The sequence below is a fragment of the Danio rerio genome, chromosome 13 (genome assembly GCF_049306965.1).
Source record: "Danio rerio strain Tuebingen ecotype United States chromosome 13, GRCz12tu, whole genome shotgun sequence".
NCBI lineage: Eukaryota > Metazoa > Chordata > Actinopteri > Cypriniformes > Danionidae > Danio > Danio rerio.
In genome coordinates, this window is record NC_133188.1 from 46,145,918 (window position 1) to 46,159,047 (window position 13,130).

Genomic DNA, 13,130 nt, shown 5'->3' on the forward strand with positions numbered 1-13,130 from the left:
CTGGTAAAATAAAACTAGAAATTTTCAATTTACATAAATCCCATAACATACCTCAAAACGGCTGTAGACCTTCCTCTCTTTCCGCATTTGATCCATCCTCTGTAGCAACATCTCCCGTTCTTCTGCTGTAGCCTTTTCGGACCAGGGCCTTCCCGAATATTTTGAGAGTGATTTATATGCAGATTTAACCTCACCCTCTTTAGCTTCATTGGGTGAAGAAAGAGTCTGTTTGGACTGGGTGGATCTGCTTTGGTTCTTTGCTGAAATTTGCTCTAAAAGAACTTTAGTGTCATCTCTAAGGTTGCTGCATGAGATAACATTCGCTGTAGATGACTGATGGGCAGACAAAATCAATTTTGGACTGTCTGCAACAGTAGACTTATTTTCTGAATCATGGGTTACAGTCAAATTGGACTTTTCTGACACTTCTGAAATGTCAGAGACAGAGTTTTCTTTTTCTAAAGATGTTTGTTTGATTTCATCAACCTTATTAGGGCCTATGACTGTAGAAACCTCTGTGTGAGGTATCTCATTCTCTGGAACTATAGCCGAGGTGTCATTCTTCTGTGGTTGTACTGTAATGGATTCATTCTTCTGGCATTCATCAGTTTTCTCAGGTTTTGGGTCATTTGGACAGCTAGATTCCATAGAATTTGATGATATGTTAGCTTGGATTTCTGTGCTATCTTGATTTGATGTAATTTTAGTTGAGGAAAGGCAAGGCTCTGGTAAAACTTGAGGCTGGGTAGAGCTCACATCTACGTCACCAGTACTGACAAGTGAAATGGGTAATGCTTTGCTCAAGTCTTTAGATACAATAATGTCTTTTTTCTCATCTGCACAGTCAGAACTTGTTGCAGTGATGATTTGATGGGAATTGTTTTCTGTTTCAATAGGATGTTTGGAAGTATCTTCTCCAATTTTAGAAATATTTAGAAAAGATACTTGTTCTGTTACATTGAGCTGCATGGTTTGGTCAACCTCTACTGCTACAGGCTGCTGGAAGGAGTCTGTGGTAGTGGCAGTCGGCTTCAGGGAAGAGTTTGCTTCTGTTAAAATGGTCTGCTGTAAAGAGTCTATATCGGTTAGAGAGGTCTGTTGGGAAGAATCTGTTTCTGTTGCAGTAGTCTGCTGGGAAGGGTTTGTTTGTATTAGATTGGTCTGCTGGGTAGAGTCGGTTTCTGTTGCAGTGGATCTTTCAGACAAGCCTATTTCTTCTGAAATAGAGTCTGCTTCTATTGGAGTGGTCTGCTGGGAAAAAACTGTCTCTGTTGCAGTGAACTGCTGGGAAGAATCTGCTTCTACTAGAGTGGTCTGCTGGGAAGAGATTGTCTCCATTGCAGTGGTCTGCTGGGAAGCGTCTGATTCTACTAGAGTAATCTGCTGAGAAGACATTGTTTCAGTTGCAGTGGTCGGCTGGGAAGAGTCTGGTTCTACTGGAGCAGACTGATGGGAAGACTTTGTTTCAGTTGCAGTGGTCTGCTGGGAAGAGTATGTATCTGTTGCACTGGGGTATTGGGGAGACTCTACTTCTACTGGAGTGGACTGATGGGAAGACTTTGTTTCAGTTGCAGTGGGTTGCTTGGAGTCTGCTTCTATTAAAGTAGACTGCTGGGACGAGTCTGCTTCTATTACAGTGGTCTGTTGGGAAGAGTCTGTTTCAGTTGCAGTGGTCTGCTGGAAAAGGTTTTCTTCCATTACAGTGGTCTGTTGGGAAGAGTCTGTTTCAGTTGCAATGGTCTGCGGGGAAGAGTTTGCTTCAATTAAAGTGGTCTGCTGTGTAGAGCTTGCATCTATTAGAGTGGTCTGCTGGGAAGAGTCTGCTTCTATTACAGTGGTCTGTTGGGAAGAATCTGTTTCAGTTGCAGTGGTCTGCTGCGAAGAGTTTGCTTTTATGATAGTGGTCTGTTGGGAAGAATCTGTTTCAGTTGCAGTGGTCTGCTGCGAAGAGTTTGCTTTTATGATAGTGGTCTGTTGGGAAGAGTCTGTTTCAGTTGCAATGGTCTGCGGGGAAGAGTTTGCTTCATATAAAGTAGTCTGCTGTGTAGAGCTTGCTTCTATTATAGTGGGCTGCTGGGAAGAATCTGCTTCTACAGGAGTGGACTGATGGGAGGAGTCGCTGTCTTGTGCAGTGTGTTGCTGTGTGGACTGCATCTGCTTTGCAGTGGGGTGCTGGGAGTTGTCTCTGTCTATTGGAAGTGTTTTCTGGGAAAAGTATGTCTCTGATTTAGGTGTCTGCTGGGACGTGTCTGTGAATGTTGGAGTGGTTTGTTTTACCACTCCAGCAGTGACAGACAGTTGCTCTGAAGAGTCTCTCTCAGATGACGCAGGTTGCGGAGAAGTGTTTGTCCCTGGTGGAGCAGGGTGCTGGCAAGAATCTGTGACTGTTTCAGGGGGTTTCTGGAGAGAGTCTGTTTCAGTCATAGAGGGTTGCTGGGGAAAGTGGGCCTCTGTTAGACTGGGATGCTGGAAGCAGTCTGTCTCTCTTGCAGCAGGCTGATGGAATGAGTCAATCTCAGTTGCAACGGACAGAACTGAAGAAACATTCTGTGTTGCACTGGGCTTCTGGGAAGAAACTGTGTATGGTGTTGTAAATTTCAGGGTATTGTCTACTTCTGTTTCAGCAGGCTTCTGGGAAGAGTCTACCACTTTTGAAGCAGCCTCCTGTAAAGCATGTGCGTCTTTTGGAGGAGGCTGCTGGAAAGACTTTGTGACCTCGGCGGTGAGCTGCTTAGAGGAGTCTGTGATTGGTGCAGTATACTGCTGGGATTGGTCTGTTTCTGTTGTAGCATGCAGAATCTGTTGGGAAGAGTCTACCTCTGCTACAATAGGCAGCTGTGCAGAATCTGCCTCAGTTGAAGATGGTTGCTGGGAGGAATCTGTGCCTGTTACAGTAGAGTTCTGAGAAGATTCTGTGACTTTTGCAGTGGACTGGCTGGAACTGGCAGTGGAGTGCTGAAAAGAGTCTGTGGCTGTTGCAGTGGGTTGCTGGGAAGAGTCTGTGATTGATGCAGTGGGGTTTTGAGACGAGTCTGTCTTAGTTGCATTCAGATGTTGTGAAGAGGCTGAAGCAGATGGATTTTGCTGTATGGAAGATTTTGTATCTGCTGTGGTAGGATCCAGAGAAAGTTCACTCTCTTTTGCAGTGTGTTGTAGGGGAAATTCTGAAGTGGAAGACTCAATAGAGTCCATCTCACCTGAGGTGGGTTGTTCAGAAGAGTTTTTCCACAGTACAGCAGAGTCAGAAGCAGTGCAATGTTGAGATGGTTTAATGCTGGTTCTCACTGCAGAGGTATCTGTCCCCACTGCAGTGGTTGGTTTGGTGGTTTTACTTTGTGCCTCAGTCCCAGTTTTAGCAGGAGATTGAAAAGAGTACTCCTCTGTCACTGGCTGTTGAGAAGATGTTTTAATTGTAGAGGAGGTTAGTGATAATTCACCCTTTTCTGATGCTGGATGCTGTACAGAGTCAGTTGTTTTTGTTGTGATGGGGACATTTTGTGAGGTTTTAATTTCTGTAGAAATAGTGAGCTTAGCTGAGCCTTCACTCAATGCAGTAGGCTTTAGGGCAAGAGGGGGTTGGGAGGAGCCTGTTTTCAATGATATAGATTTTTGGAAAGGTTCATCTTCTATAATTACGAGCTGAGTTTGCTTTGAAATATGTTGTTGAGAAGTGTTTTTATTTATTTCAGTATCATTTAGGCTTTGAGAGGAGCCTACATTTGTTGGAGCGACGTCTTGGGCAGAACTAACTTCAGTTGTAGAAAGTACTGTGAAAGGACTTGTAACTCTGTGGTCAGATTTTGAGGGTATGCAGTTATCTGCAATTGCAAGGTTTGATGCTGAGCTAGAATCCAGAGATACATTATTTGAGCATGTGCTAGAAATACAGAGTGAGCTCTGTTCAAGAGTTTGGGAGTCATTTGCAGATAGACAGTCCTTATTTGGAGTGGTGCTTTTTGTTGACATTGATTTTGTCTGTGGTAACTTTACAGGCAGACCACCCTCTTCCAGAACACCATGACAGGGTTTTGTTTCTTTGTCAATGTGATGCTGAGTGGGGGCAGAATGTGTTGAGGCAGGATTGAATGCAACAGAACTCACTTGATTTTGAGAGGAAGTGGTTTGATTTTTAACTGTAGACACCGTTTTGGCCTCCTCAACAGGTTTTAGAGCTGAATCTCTGATTTCTTGGAAAAAATTTTTTGAGCCAGAGCAAGTTGAACCAGACTCTTCTGCAAGTTTTTTCTTAAATCTAATTTTTTCAGCATCTGTAGCTCTTTGAAGAATGTCTTTACCTGATTCTTCACATTTGGGATCTTTATATGTCTCTTTGATTTCTGCTGCAACAGCTGTCGTTTTTGATTTAAGTGAAGTGTCTGGAGTTTTGAAAACAGCTTTTTTATCTGTGTCATTACTTGCAGGTTTCTCTGGTAGAGCAAATTTTTGGGTGGCTTTCACTGGATTGTTCTGAGAAGACTTTGCTGCTGAAAGTTTGCGTTTGGCTGCCAACTCTTTGAAATATCTCAGTCTACAGTCCGGGTCATTCATATCTATGAGAGATGATGATTTTTGCAATGCATTTGATGGAGATTCCATCCTTTTGCTATTTCCTTCAGGCACTGTGGTTTGAGGCAGGTCTTTTTCTTCCTGAGCACCCTCTATTGGTTTCTTTTGAAGATTTTGTGGGTTTTCCAAATCCGATTTTTCACTTGTTTTGCTTAGTTCATCCTCAGGTTCTGCAGACTCTGTGGCAGAGTTATCAAATGTGGCTGACTTAGTAAAATTGCTCCACTGAAATGGCTGAAATGGAGAACCAGTCCTCCTCTTATCCAAAATATGTGACACACGAGCTGACAGTTTTGAAGCTTCATCCCCATCTATTTCTCCTGCTGTATCTTTCATCTCTTCTTGTGTATTCAACTCTAAATTTGAACTGAATATCAACGAGTGTCTCAGTCTGGAACTCCTCTGAACAGGTCTGCTGGGTTTTCTCTTGAGGAACTCTTCACTAATCCGGTTAGTCTCTTTGGGTTCTCTATTCTGCATCTCCTCTGCTTTGTCACCCTCAGTGGTGCAAGAAGACTCTGAGGTCGATGTTGGTGTTGATTTGAAATTGATTTGTGATAAGTCGGTTGGATGGTTAACTGAACTAACCGGTACAACAGAATCATTCTGTATCTGCACAGGTATCAGATTTTCCCTTAGTGAAGGTATCCTGTTTAACTCTCGATTTCCTGGTCTAATTTCAGGACGTATAGGGCCACAAGGAACTTCCTGTGTAAAACATGGAACCTCATCACTTGATCCTTCAAGTTCAGTAACATCCAAATCTCCAGCATCCTCACATGTACTAAGGTATGAGCTAATCCTCCAATCCCGCATGCCTTGCTTTTGACTCAGATCCTGTGGTTTGCGGTTTACGTTTAAGAAACGTTTCTGTTCTGGCTGGTTCGGTTGAGTTGGGGAGGTCTGACATTTATAAGAATATCCCATGCTATGTCTCTTAAGGCCAGACTGCACATGTGGCAATAGATGTTTTGGAGCATAACCTTCCTCTATTTCAGAGTGAGACTGGAGATATCTTTGAACATGATCATAACCTCCAGTTGGTTCAGCTTCATCTACCTCAGGAGGATAGCCAGAGCCTGATAACGGATCAACATGGTGGCCTTGGCCTCTAAACTTCCCATACATGTCATAACTAGTTTGTAATCCAGTTCCCTGGTAAATATGTGGCTCTCTTGCAAAGTGACCACCATGGGACATTGCTTCCTCCATGTACTGATTTCCTCTCATTGGATGGTTTTGAGGGGACATATATTCAAAATCAGGGAGATTTCCATAGCTATGCCTTTTGTATCCAACCATTTCAGTTGGTCCTCTATTTGGCCTTCCATGCTCTATGAATTGATGATCTCCTCTATATTGTTGGGGAGCAGGCATTGCCACTGGTGCACTGTGCATGGATTCACTTCTATAGGGTAACATCTTGGGACCCACATTCATGTGAACAGCTGGAGTACATTCAGGCCAGTCCATGCCAACAGTTGGATATTGTCTGTTAAACATGGCGGTCTTCTCTGTGTTGTAGTAGTTTTCAGGTTCACTACTGTAGTGTGGCATATTGGCCAAAACATTTTCAACATCTAGTGGCTCCGAATGGGCAAACAGAATCCGAAACTCTTCATCAAAGGTGGACACAAGCTGTCCCAGAAACAGATGAGCTAGACAGCGATGTATCTTCTCAAAAGACCACATGAAGCTGCAACACAAAGTAAGAAAATCAATTAGCCAACACATACTTTAACGTGACACATGCCACAGCCATATCACCCTGCAGCCCAAGACCGGTTACTGAAGCTAAGCAGGGCTGAGTCTGGTCAGCACCTGGATGGGAGACCACTTAGGATAACTAGGTTGCTGTTGGAGGTGGTGTTAGTGAGGCCAGCAGGGGCGCTCAACCTGTGTTCTGTGTGAGTCCTAATGCCCCAGTATAGTGAAGGGCACACTATATTGTCAGTGAGCGCCGTCTTTCAGATGAGGGATTAACCTGAGGTCCTGACTCTCTGTGGTCATATATTTTCAAATATTCATTTTTTTAACTATTAATGAAAATACGAAAAACGTATACAACAAAGCCAGGTATAAACATCAGTAAAAACGAGATATAAAGTGTAATTTGTCAGTCTCATCCAATAAGTATTAAGCTTTGTCGTGAGCCAGTCCCATAATGCTTTTGGTGAGCGCAGACGGTGGAGAGCAACTGCAGCCAACTGCTCAATTCGACGCATGCGCCTCACCGTCGCGAGAGTTTTTTGGCGCATGTCAGCATGACATCAGAGCAAGGCGGATGCAACTCGGACACATTTCTAACTGGCCTGCATCTTGCAGTGATCACCGGTGACATCGATTCTGCTCAGATTTTGCCCATCTCAAACGAGCCTACTATCTCTCCACCCTACCAATAGCTAGTGTGAGGTGAGCACACTGGCGCTGTTATCCTGTGGCTATCCAAGTGGATGCTGCACACTGGTGGTGGTGTGAAGAGACCCCCCCCCCCCCCCCCCAATACACAATAAATGCCTGTACGGCCATTTACAATAAATAAGCTACATAAATACACATTACATTACATTTTATGATAAAAGACTGAAAAAACTGACCACACAATGTTTAAAATATTTTGAGGTTGCGTTTTTGTTTTTTAAGGTTAGGTTTTGTCTTAATGTAAAATGCACTCACCTATAGTTGCCACTTAAAACAGCTCGGCAGTCAACAAGTATAAAGCGATCCATCACTTGACCTTTGAAAGTCTTTCCTGTGCGGCAGAAATAGGTACTACCAGAGACGGTTCTAACCCGCATACACTGCAAGAAAAAAAAAACATCTGCATTTGTACTGATTTCTAACAATCACGTTTTAATTGTCTTTTAAAGATGAACTATCTAATAATAAACAATGACAAATGAGTCTATATTACTCTTACATACAGCATTAATTACAGCACGAAAAACATACATAATAAAAAGAACAAATAAAAAGAACAAACAGTATCAGTCATGATATTTCTATTCCAATGTTTAAACCAATGTGAAAGACAATCCATTTTTAAGGGGTTGTTCACCCAAATATGAAAACCTACTACCTATTTACTCACTTTCAACTGGACCCTAACCTTTATAAAAAAATGTCCTGCTGAACTTAAAATAAGATATTTTTTAGAAAGCTGGAAACCTGTAACCATTGACTTTCACAGTAGGAAAAACTAACAGTATAAATCAATGTTTACCTCTTTGAGTATATATACAGTATATATATACAGTATATATATATATATATATATATATATATATATATATATATATATTTTTTTTTTTAGAAAAAATGGCTCTAGAAAAAATAATATATATTTAAAATAAATTATATATATATATATATATATATATATATATATATATATATATATATATATATATATATATATATATATATATATATATATTTATTTGATTGTTCAACAGAACAAAAAAACTCAAACAGGTTTGTGACAAATGAAAGGTGCATAAATAATGACAGAATTTTCAGTTTTGGGTGATCTTTCACTTTAATTAACATGCTAACAAAACCCTCTTTACGACAACTAAATTTGCGCCAAGCCTCATATTTAAAAAGGCATATGCCACTTACTTTTATCTCCTCCAGATTAACCCTACAGTTGTTCACCATTGCAACAAAATGGTGAGCATTTAGTTCATCAAGAAGAACATAGACAGCCACACCACGTGCTGCTGCACCAAGGATATCAGCAAAGATGTCGACATCTGTAAACATATCCATTACCACAGCAATAACCTGGAACAAAAAATACAAATATATTACAAAAAAACAAACAATTGTGTTGCAATGATGTTAGAGTGAGTTTCAGGTTTTTTTTTTATCGCTTTAGAACTTTTTTCCACTAGTATGTAGTTTTATTACAATATAAAATATTTTTCACTGACATTTTTTTGTAGAGCCATTTTACAGGCCTGTCTATTGACCTTATTCTAAAATGAAAAGCTGTTAACTTGTTTGTGTTTCAAAATATCATCCTTTTTTAAATGTCCACTATTGACCTTAATCTAAAATGCGGAAGTGCGTCTGTTTTCGCGATTGTTTTAGAACTTCCGATTCAGTCGCCAATGGGAGAAATGACTAGGAAAAATAAATGACAGAAAACAGTTAAACTACTTGCTCTACAAACAAATGTTTGCATGACTATACAGACCAAGTAGAATAATAGAATAAGAAAATATCAGTTTGCATCATCAAACAGCAAAACGAGCAGTTTTTAATGTCTAAAAATGAATGGAAGTGAATGAGACCACAAGTCTCGAGCCGAAAAGATTCAAATGGCTGCGCCTGCTCGTCGGCGAAGAATAAGGTGAATAAGTATGCAACAGAATATGATAACTTCAAATGATTCTAAAGCAACAGTATATAATGTCTGCAGCAAAAGAACAAACAAAATAATGACAAAGAAGTGAATATCAGATGAAGATAGGTGGAGGGCAAGGAACACTGTCTACGTTTATGTTTACTTAAACTGGGCCATCACTGTTGACAATGTGGTAACCAGTCTGTTTTACACTAGGCAAAAGTTCAGACATTAAAGTCTCCCAAGAGCAAATGAACCCAATCTGAAACTCAAACGGCCTCAACTGTAAAAAACACATCAGAGAGAAAACAGGTCTGCAGGATATGGATTATACTTTTACAGTACAAAGGCATACTTATGACAACATTAAATAAATAAAAAACACTCCCAGTGCTTCCCACAGGTTTGAAATATACTTGTGGTGGTAGCCAGATTGAAACACCATTTACCCACATCACATAAACAAACATTATTTAATTTTTAACAATCATTTAATTTATTATGACACTGTTATACACTGTTTCATTCCAATGTGTTAAAGTGGAAAAAAAAGACGATCCACGATTTCTCTTACTTCTATGCTATTCAGGAGCCATGTGCACCCACTGACAGGTCAAAATCTCCTCTCTCTTTCAAGTTCAAAGCAAACATGAATGCCAAAGCATTTTAGATATGTATATAAAATAGCCTATGTAATATATTAACATCATCAAATTAATAAAATAATCAGCAAATGAGAAATAAATGACAAAAAAAGGAATAGAAACACACAATATTTCTAAAACTTATCATAATTACAAGATTAAAACATGTAGATTATTTAAATAAGGCAAATGTGCAGATTAAATATTATTAATGGCCTACATATATTTCGCAGCCAGTTTAGACCAGTCATTTCGTCCTCTTCGAGTACATAGTAAGGTTTTTCTGAGTTGTTAAGATTAAAGAATGAATTGTTTAATTTTCTCTCAAGCCGCCTTTCCACTGCACACGACATTTGGACACGACTGTCGGAATACGCCCTCTTGTGGCAGTCGCACACTATTTTCAGTGTTGTCGTGCAACATGGGAGAGAAGCTGATTCTCAGTGTCCGAAATAAAGGAGTGCAAACGCAAGAGCCTTTATTCTCTGTGCGTTTACATGGTTTAATAAATGAATGAATACTAGAAACTCATAGACCGCTAGAATATTGGAGGGAATGTAGAGACAACATAAAAAAATAATATTTTTATTATGTTATAAATTACATTTATAAACAGAAATTTTTATTTTTTTTAAATGTAGACTTTTATTAAATAAAAAAAATAACCAAATAAACTAGTATTTCTCATCTCGCGTTCACGGACCTGCTTGTACAACACTAGAATACATCACGTTCGGTCGGCCGGTCGCATACGGCCTAGTCGCATAAGTTCAAATATTTTAACGGATGCACAGCTCAATTCTAATTTTTCGCATGCTGAGATGATCGGAACTCAACGCAGCTCCCGGACTGCTCTCCATTAGACATGAATGATTTTCAGTCTGTCACTTGTCGTGTGCAGTGGAAAGGAGGCTTCACTCTCTTGCAAAATCAAATACGATTAACGACAGCTTTAAAAAGCGAAAGCAAAAGCAGAATCTCAGACAAGTGCCAAAAAGGCACGTCTCTGTGGGTCTGCAGAGCATGTCAGATTGTTGACAGGTCTCACATAGAACGAAATGGATAAACAAGAGAAGATTTTCCACTAATTAATCAATCGTGGATGTGTGGTTCTATTGGGCGGATATAAAAAAAGTGTAAAAGGATGTTAATAATAGTAAAAAAATGTGTCATTAAATATACTTGGACAGCTGTTAACCCCACCAAGTAAAGTCTATGTGTGGGAAGCACTGACTCTTACTCTAGCACTGAATTCTCTGAGCACAAACAAGTTACTTCATACGACTAGCACTTCTTGTGTATTGCCCCTTCTAGGTGAATCGCTGAATGCCTCCTGAATTGTAAGTTGCTTTGGACAAAAGCGTTTGATAAATGACTAAGAGTGAATGGAATCGTTCACTCCCCAAAGAAGAAAATGTATTTTTTACTCACCCTCAAGGTTATAAACCCTTTTGAGTTTCTTTAGTTGAACACTAAAGATGATATTTTGAGGAAAGCTGAAAACCACTGACATCCATAGTAGGAGAAACACATACTATGGAAGTTAATGGTTAAATGTTTTTAGCTTTCTTCAAAGTATCTTACTCAAATAGGTTATAAACAAAAGGAAGATAGTTTTTTTGGGTGAAGTATCACTTTAAGATGGCATTAAAGAACAGATGCTTGCAAGTTAGAGATTACTATAACATAAAATTATGAATACATTTAAGGATGATTATAACTTGATCACAGTATTTTCGGATGCATACATAAAAGAAGAAAACAAAAAACTGGTGTCTAAACTATATAAATGCATACAAAACAGTAAAACTCATTCATCAAATTACATAAAACAAAAACGGGAGAAAGAGTCAGACCAACAAATATCAGAGGAAGACTGGACAGATATGTGTGTCACACGCAAAAACCACAAACTCAGGAGCTTGGAAAGAGTTTGGATGGCAAAATCTGATGAGGTTCTTTATAACACCTAAACTGTCTGCATTGCGCACAGGTATTGAAGGTTTGGGCTCTTGTTGGAGACAACGTGGAACCTCTGGCTAACAATTTTCACAATTTTTGGCCTCGCCCAAAAATACAGCCCTTCTGGTATGAAGTAAAAACTTAAATAAAAAAGATAACTGGAGGAGAATTTGACTACTCAATTATTACATTATACCTTGGGAAATACCAGAAATTAATTGTTACAACTATTGACAAATACTTTATTCAAATACTTTTGGTACGTAGCAGAAAAGCAATAACTCGAAAATGGTTTCAGGTTGATCCTCCTACAAGGACTCAATGGATAGGAATTGTAAAGGAAATTCACTGTATGGAGAGACTGACTTTTAACCCAAAACTTGATTCAAAAAAGTGCAACAAGTATTGGCAAAAATGAACTACGCCAGTGTACATAATATGTGATAATGTGCTTCATATATATATATTGTGACTTGATTTTGTAACCCTGTAAGACAACCACTTTGTTCTTTATTTTTTCTCCCCCTTTTGGCCTTTTTTTAAAATAAAAATTTAAGAAGTAAAAAAAAAAATGGCATTGAAGCCATTTCAAGACTTAACTAATCACACACTTTTATTTTGATATTATATTAACCTTGGGGGATTAGTACAAAAATCTTATATTGTTTGCAATTGAATTAACTCTTCGTTTAATAATAGAAGATTAATAGTGTGTCCTCAAGAGTGCATAATAGCTGTCATTGTGTCAAGTTTAGAATGAAAGGCCAGCTGTAAAACTAGAGTTACCAGTTTGACTTTTTGTACTAACCTTTTTAGTAAGCAGTGCTTGTGAAAACAGTACAAAGCTATTTAAAACAACAAAGTGACAAAGGAAAACAGTTTATATTCGCTGCCTTTTTTGATGCATTAATAAAATATTACTTAGTGCACTTGAACTCACTTGTTGTGCATTCTTGATCATTCTACGAACTTGCTCCTTGATACTGGGCATCTCAGGGTCAGATGGGTTCACCAATGTAGTGACCTCAGTAGGTCCAACAAATCGGAACTGTTGTGGCCAGCCTAAGTCCAAACTCGGAGCATCATGGTCTGAATGTACTGGCCAGTAAGTGCCAGAAGAGCCATCTGGATCTTCAGCCATGTATCTCCTCTCTGGCTGGGCAGTCTGATTAGGAGCCCGTATTGTGCATTTGATATACTCAATCTCTGTTTGGGACAAGAAATCAACCACGTTTGCTTGCTGAAGAAACCCATAGTAGCCTTCTAAGTCAGCATCAACCAGGGCATCAATGGCCAAGCGATATTCCTCACGGTAATGAGGGGGCAGGTAGTTTGGGTCGAGGGGATTGTCCCCGGCAGAGGAACACTGGGAACGATGGGCCATGTTTACACCTGAATCAAGAGACAAAAGTGAATTTGATCAATCAAAGTAAAAAGAAGGTCATGCACATTGTTTCCACATGAGGGCAACAATTGTGTTTTTCCCCCCAGGCACAGAATATGAAAAGCAAACATGCATAAAGTACATTAAACTAAAGAATATTATACAGAAAATGATATATAAAACCAAAAATACTCTAGATATAAAAAAAATATTATATAATTTT

General features: G+C 39.3%; 1 protein-coding gene across 5 annotated transcripts in view; it reads right to left on the bottom strand.

The window, feature by feature from the left end:
* The window catches only part of fam83ha (family with sequence similarity 83 member Ha), a 39,033-nt gene that overhangs the window by 1,426 nt on the left and 24,477 nt on the right, over positions 1–13,130 (bottom strand). For all 5 annotated transcript variants that reach the window (XM_073920282.1, XM_073920280.1, XM_073920279.1 and 2 more), the window contains 4 exons: positions 12,464–12,915; positions 8,188–8,352; positions 7,243–7,367; positions 52–6,262 (listed from right to left, as the gene is read on the bottom strand). In XM_073920282.1, coding sequence (XP_073776383.1) covers positions 52–6,262; positions 7,243–7,367; positions 8,188–8,352; positions 12,464–12,907 — 6,945 coding nt within the window. In that variant the 5' untranslated portion in view covers positions 12,908–12,915. The remainder of the gene's footprint in view (positions 1–51; positions 6,263–7,242; positions 7,368–8,187; positions 8,353–12,463; positions 12,916–13,130) is intronic.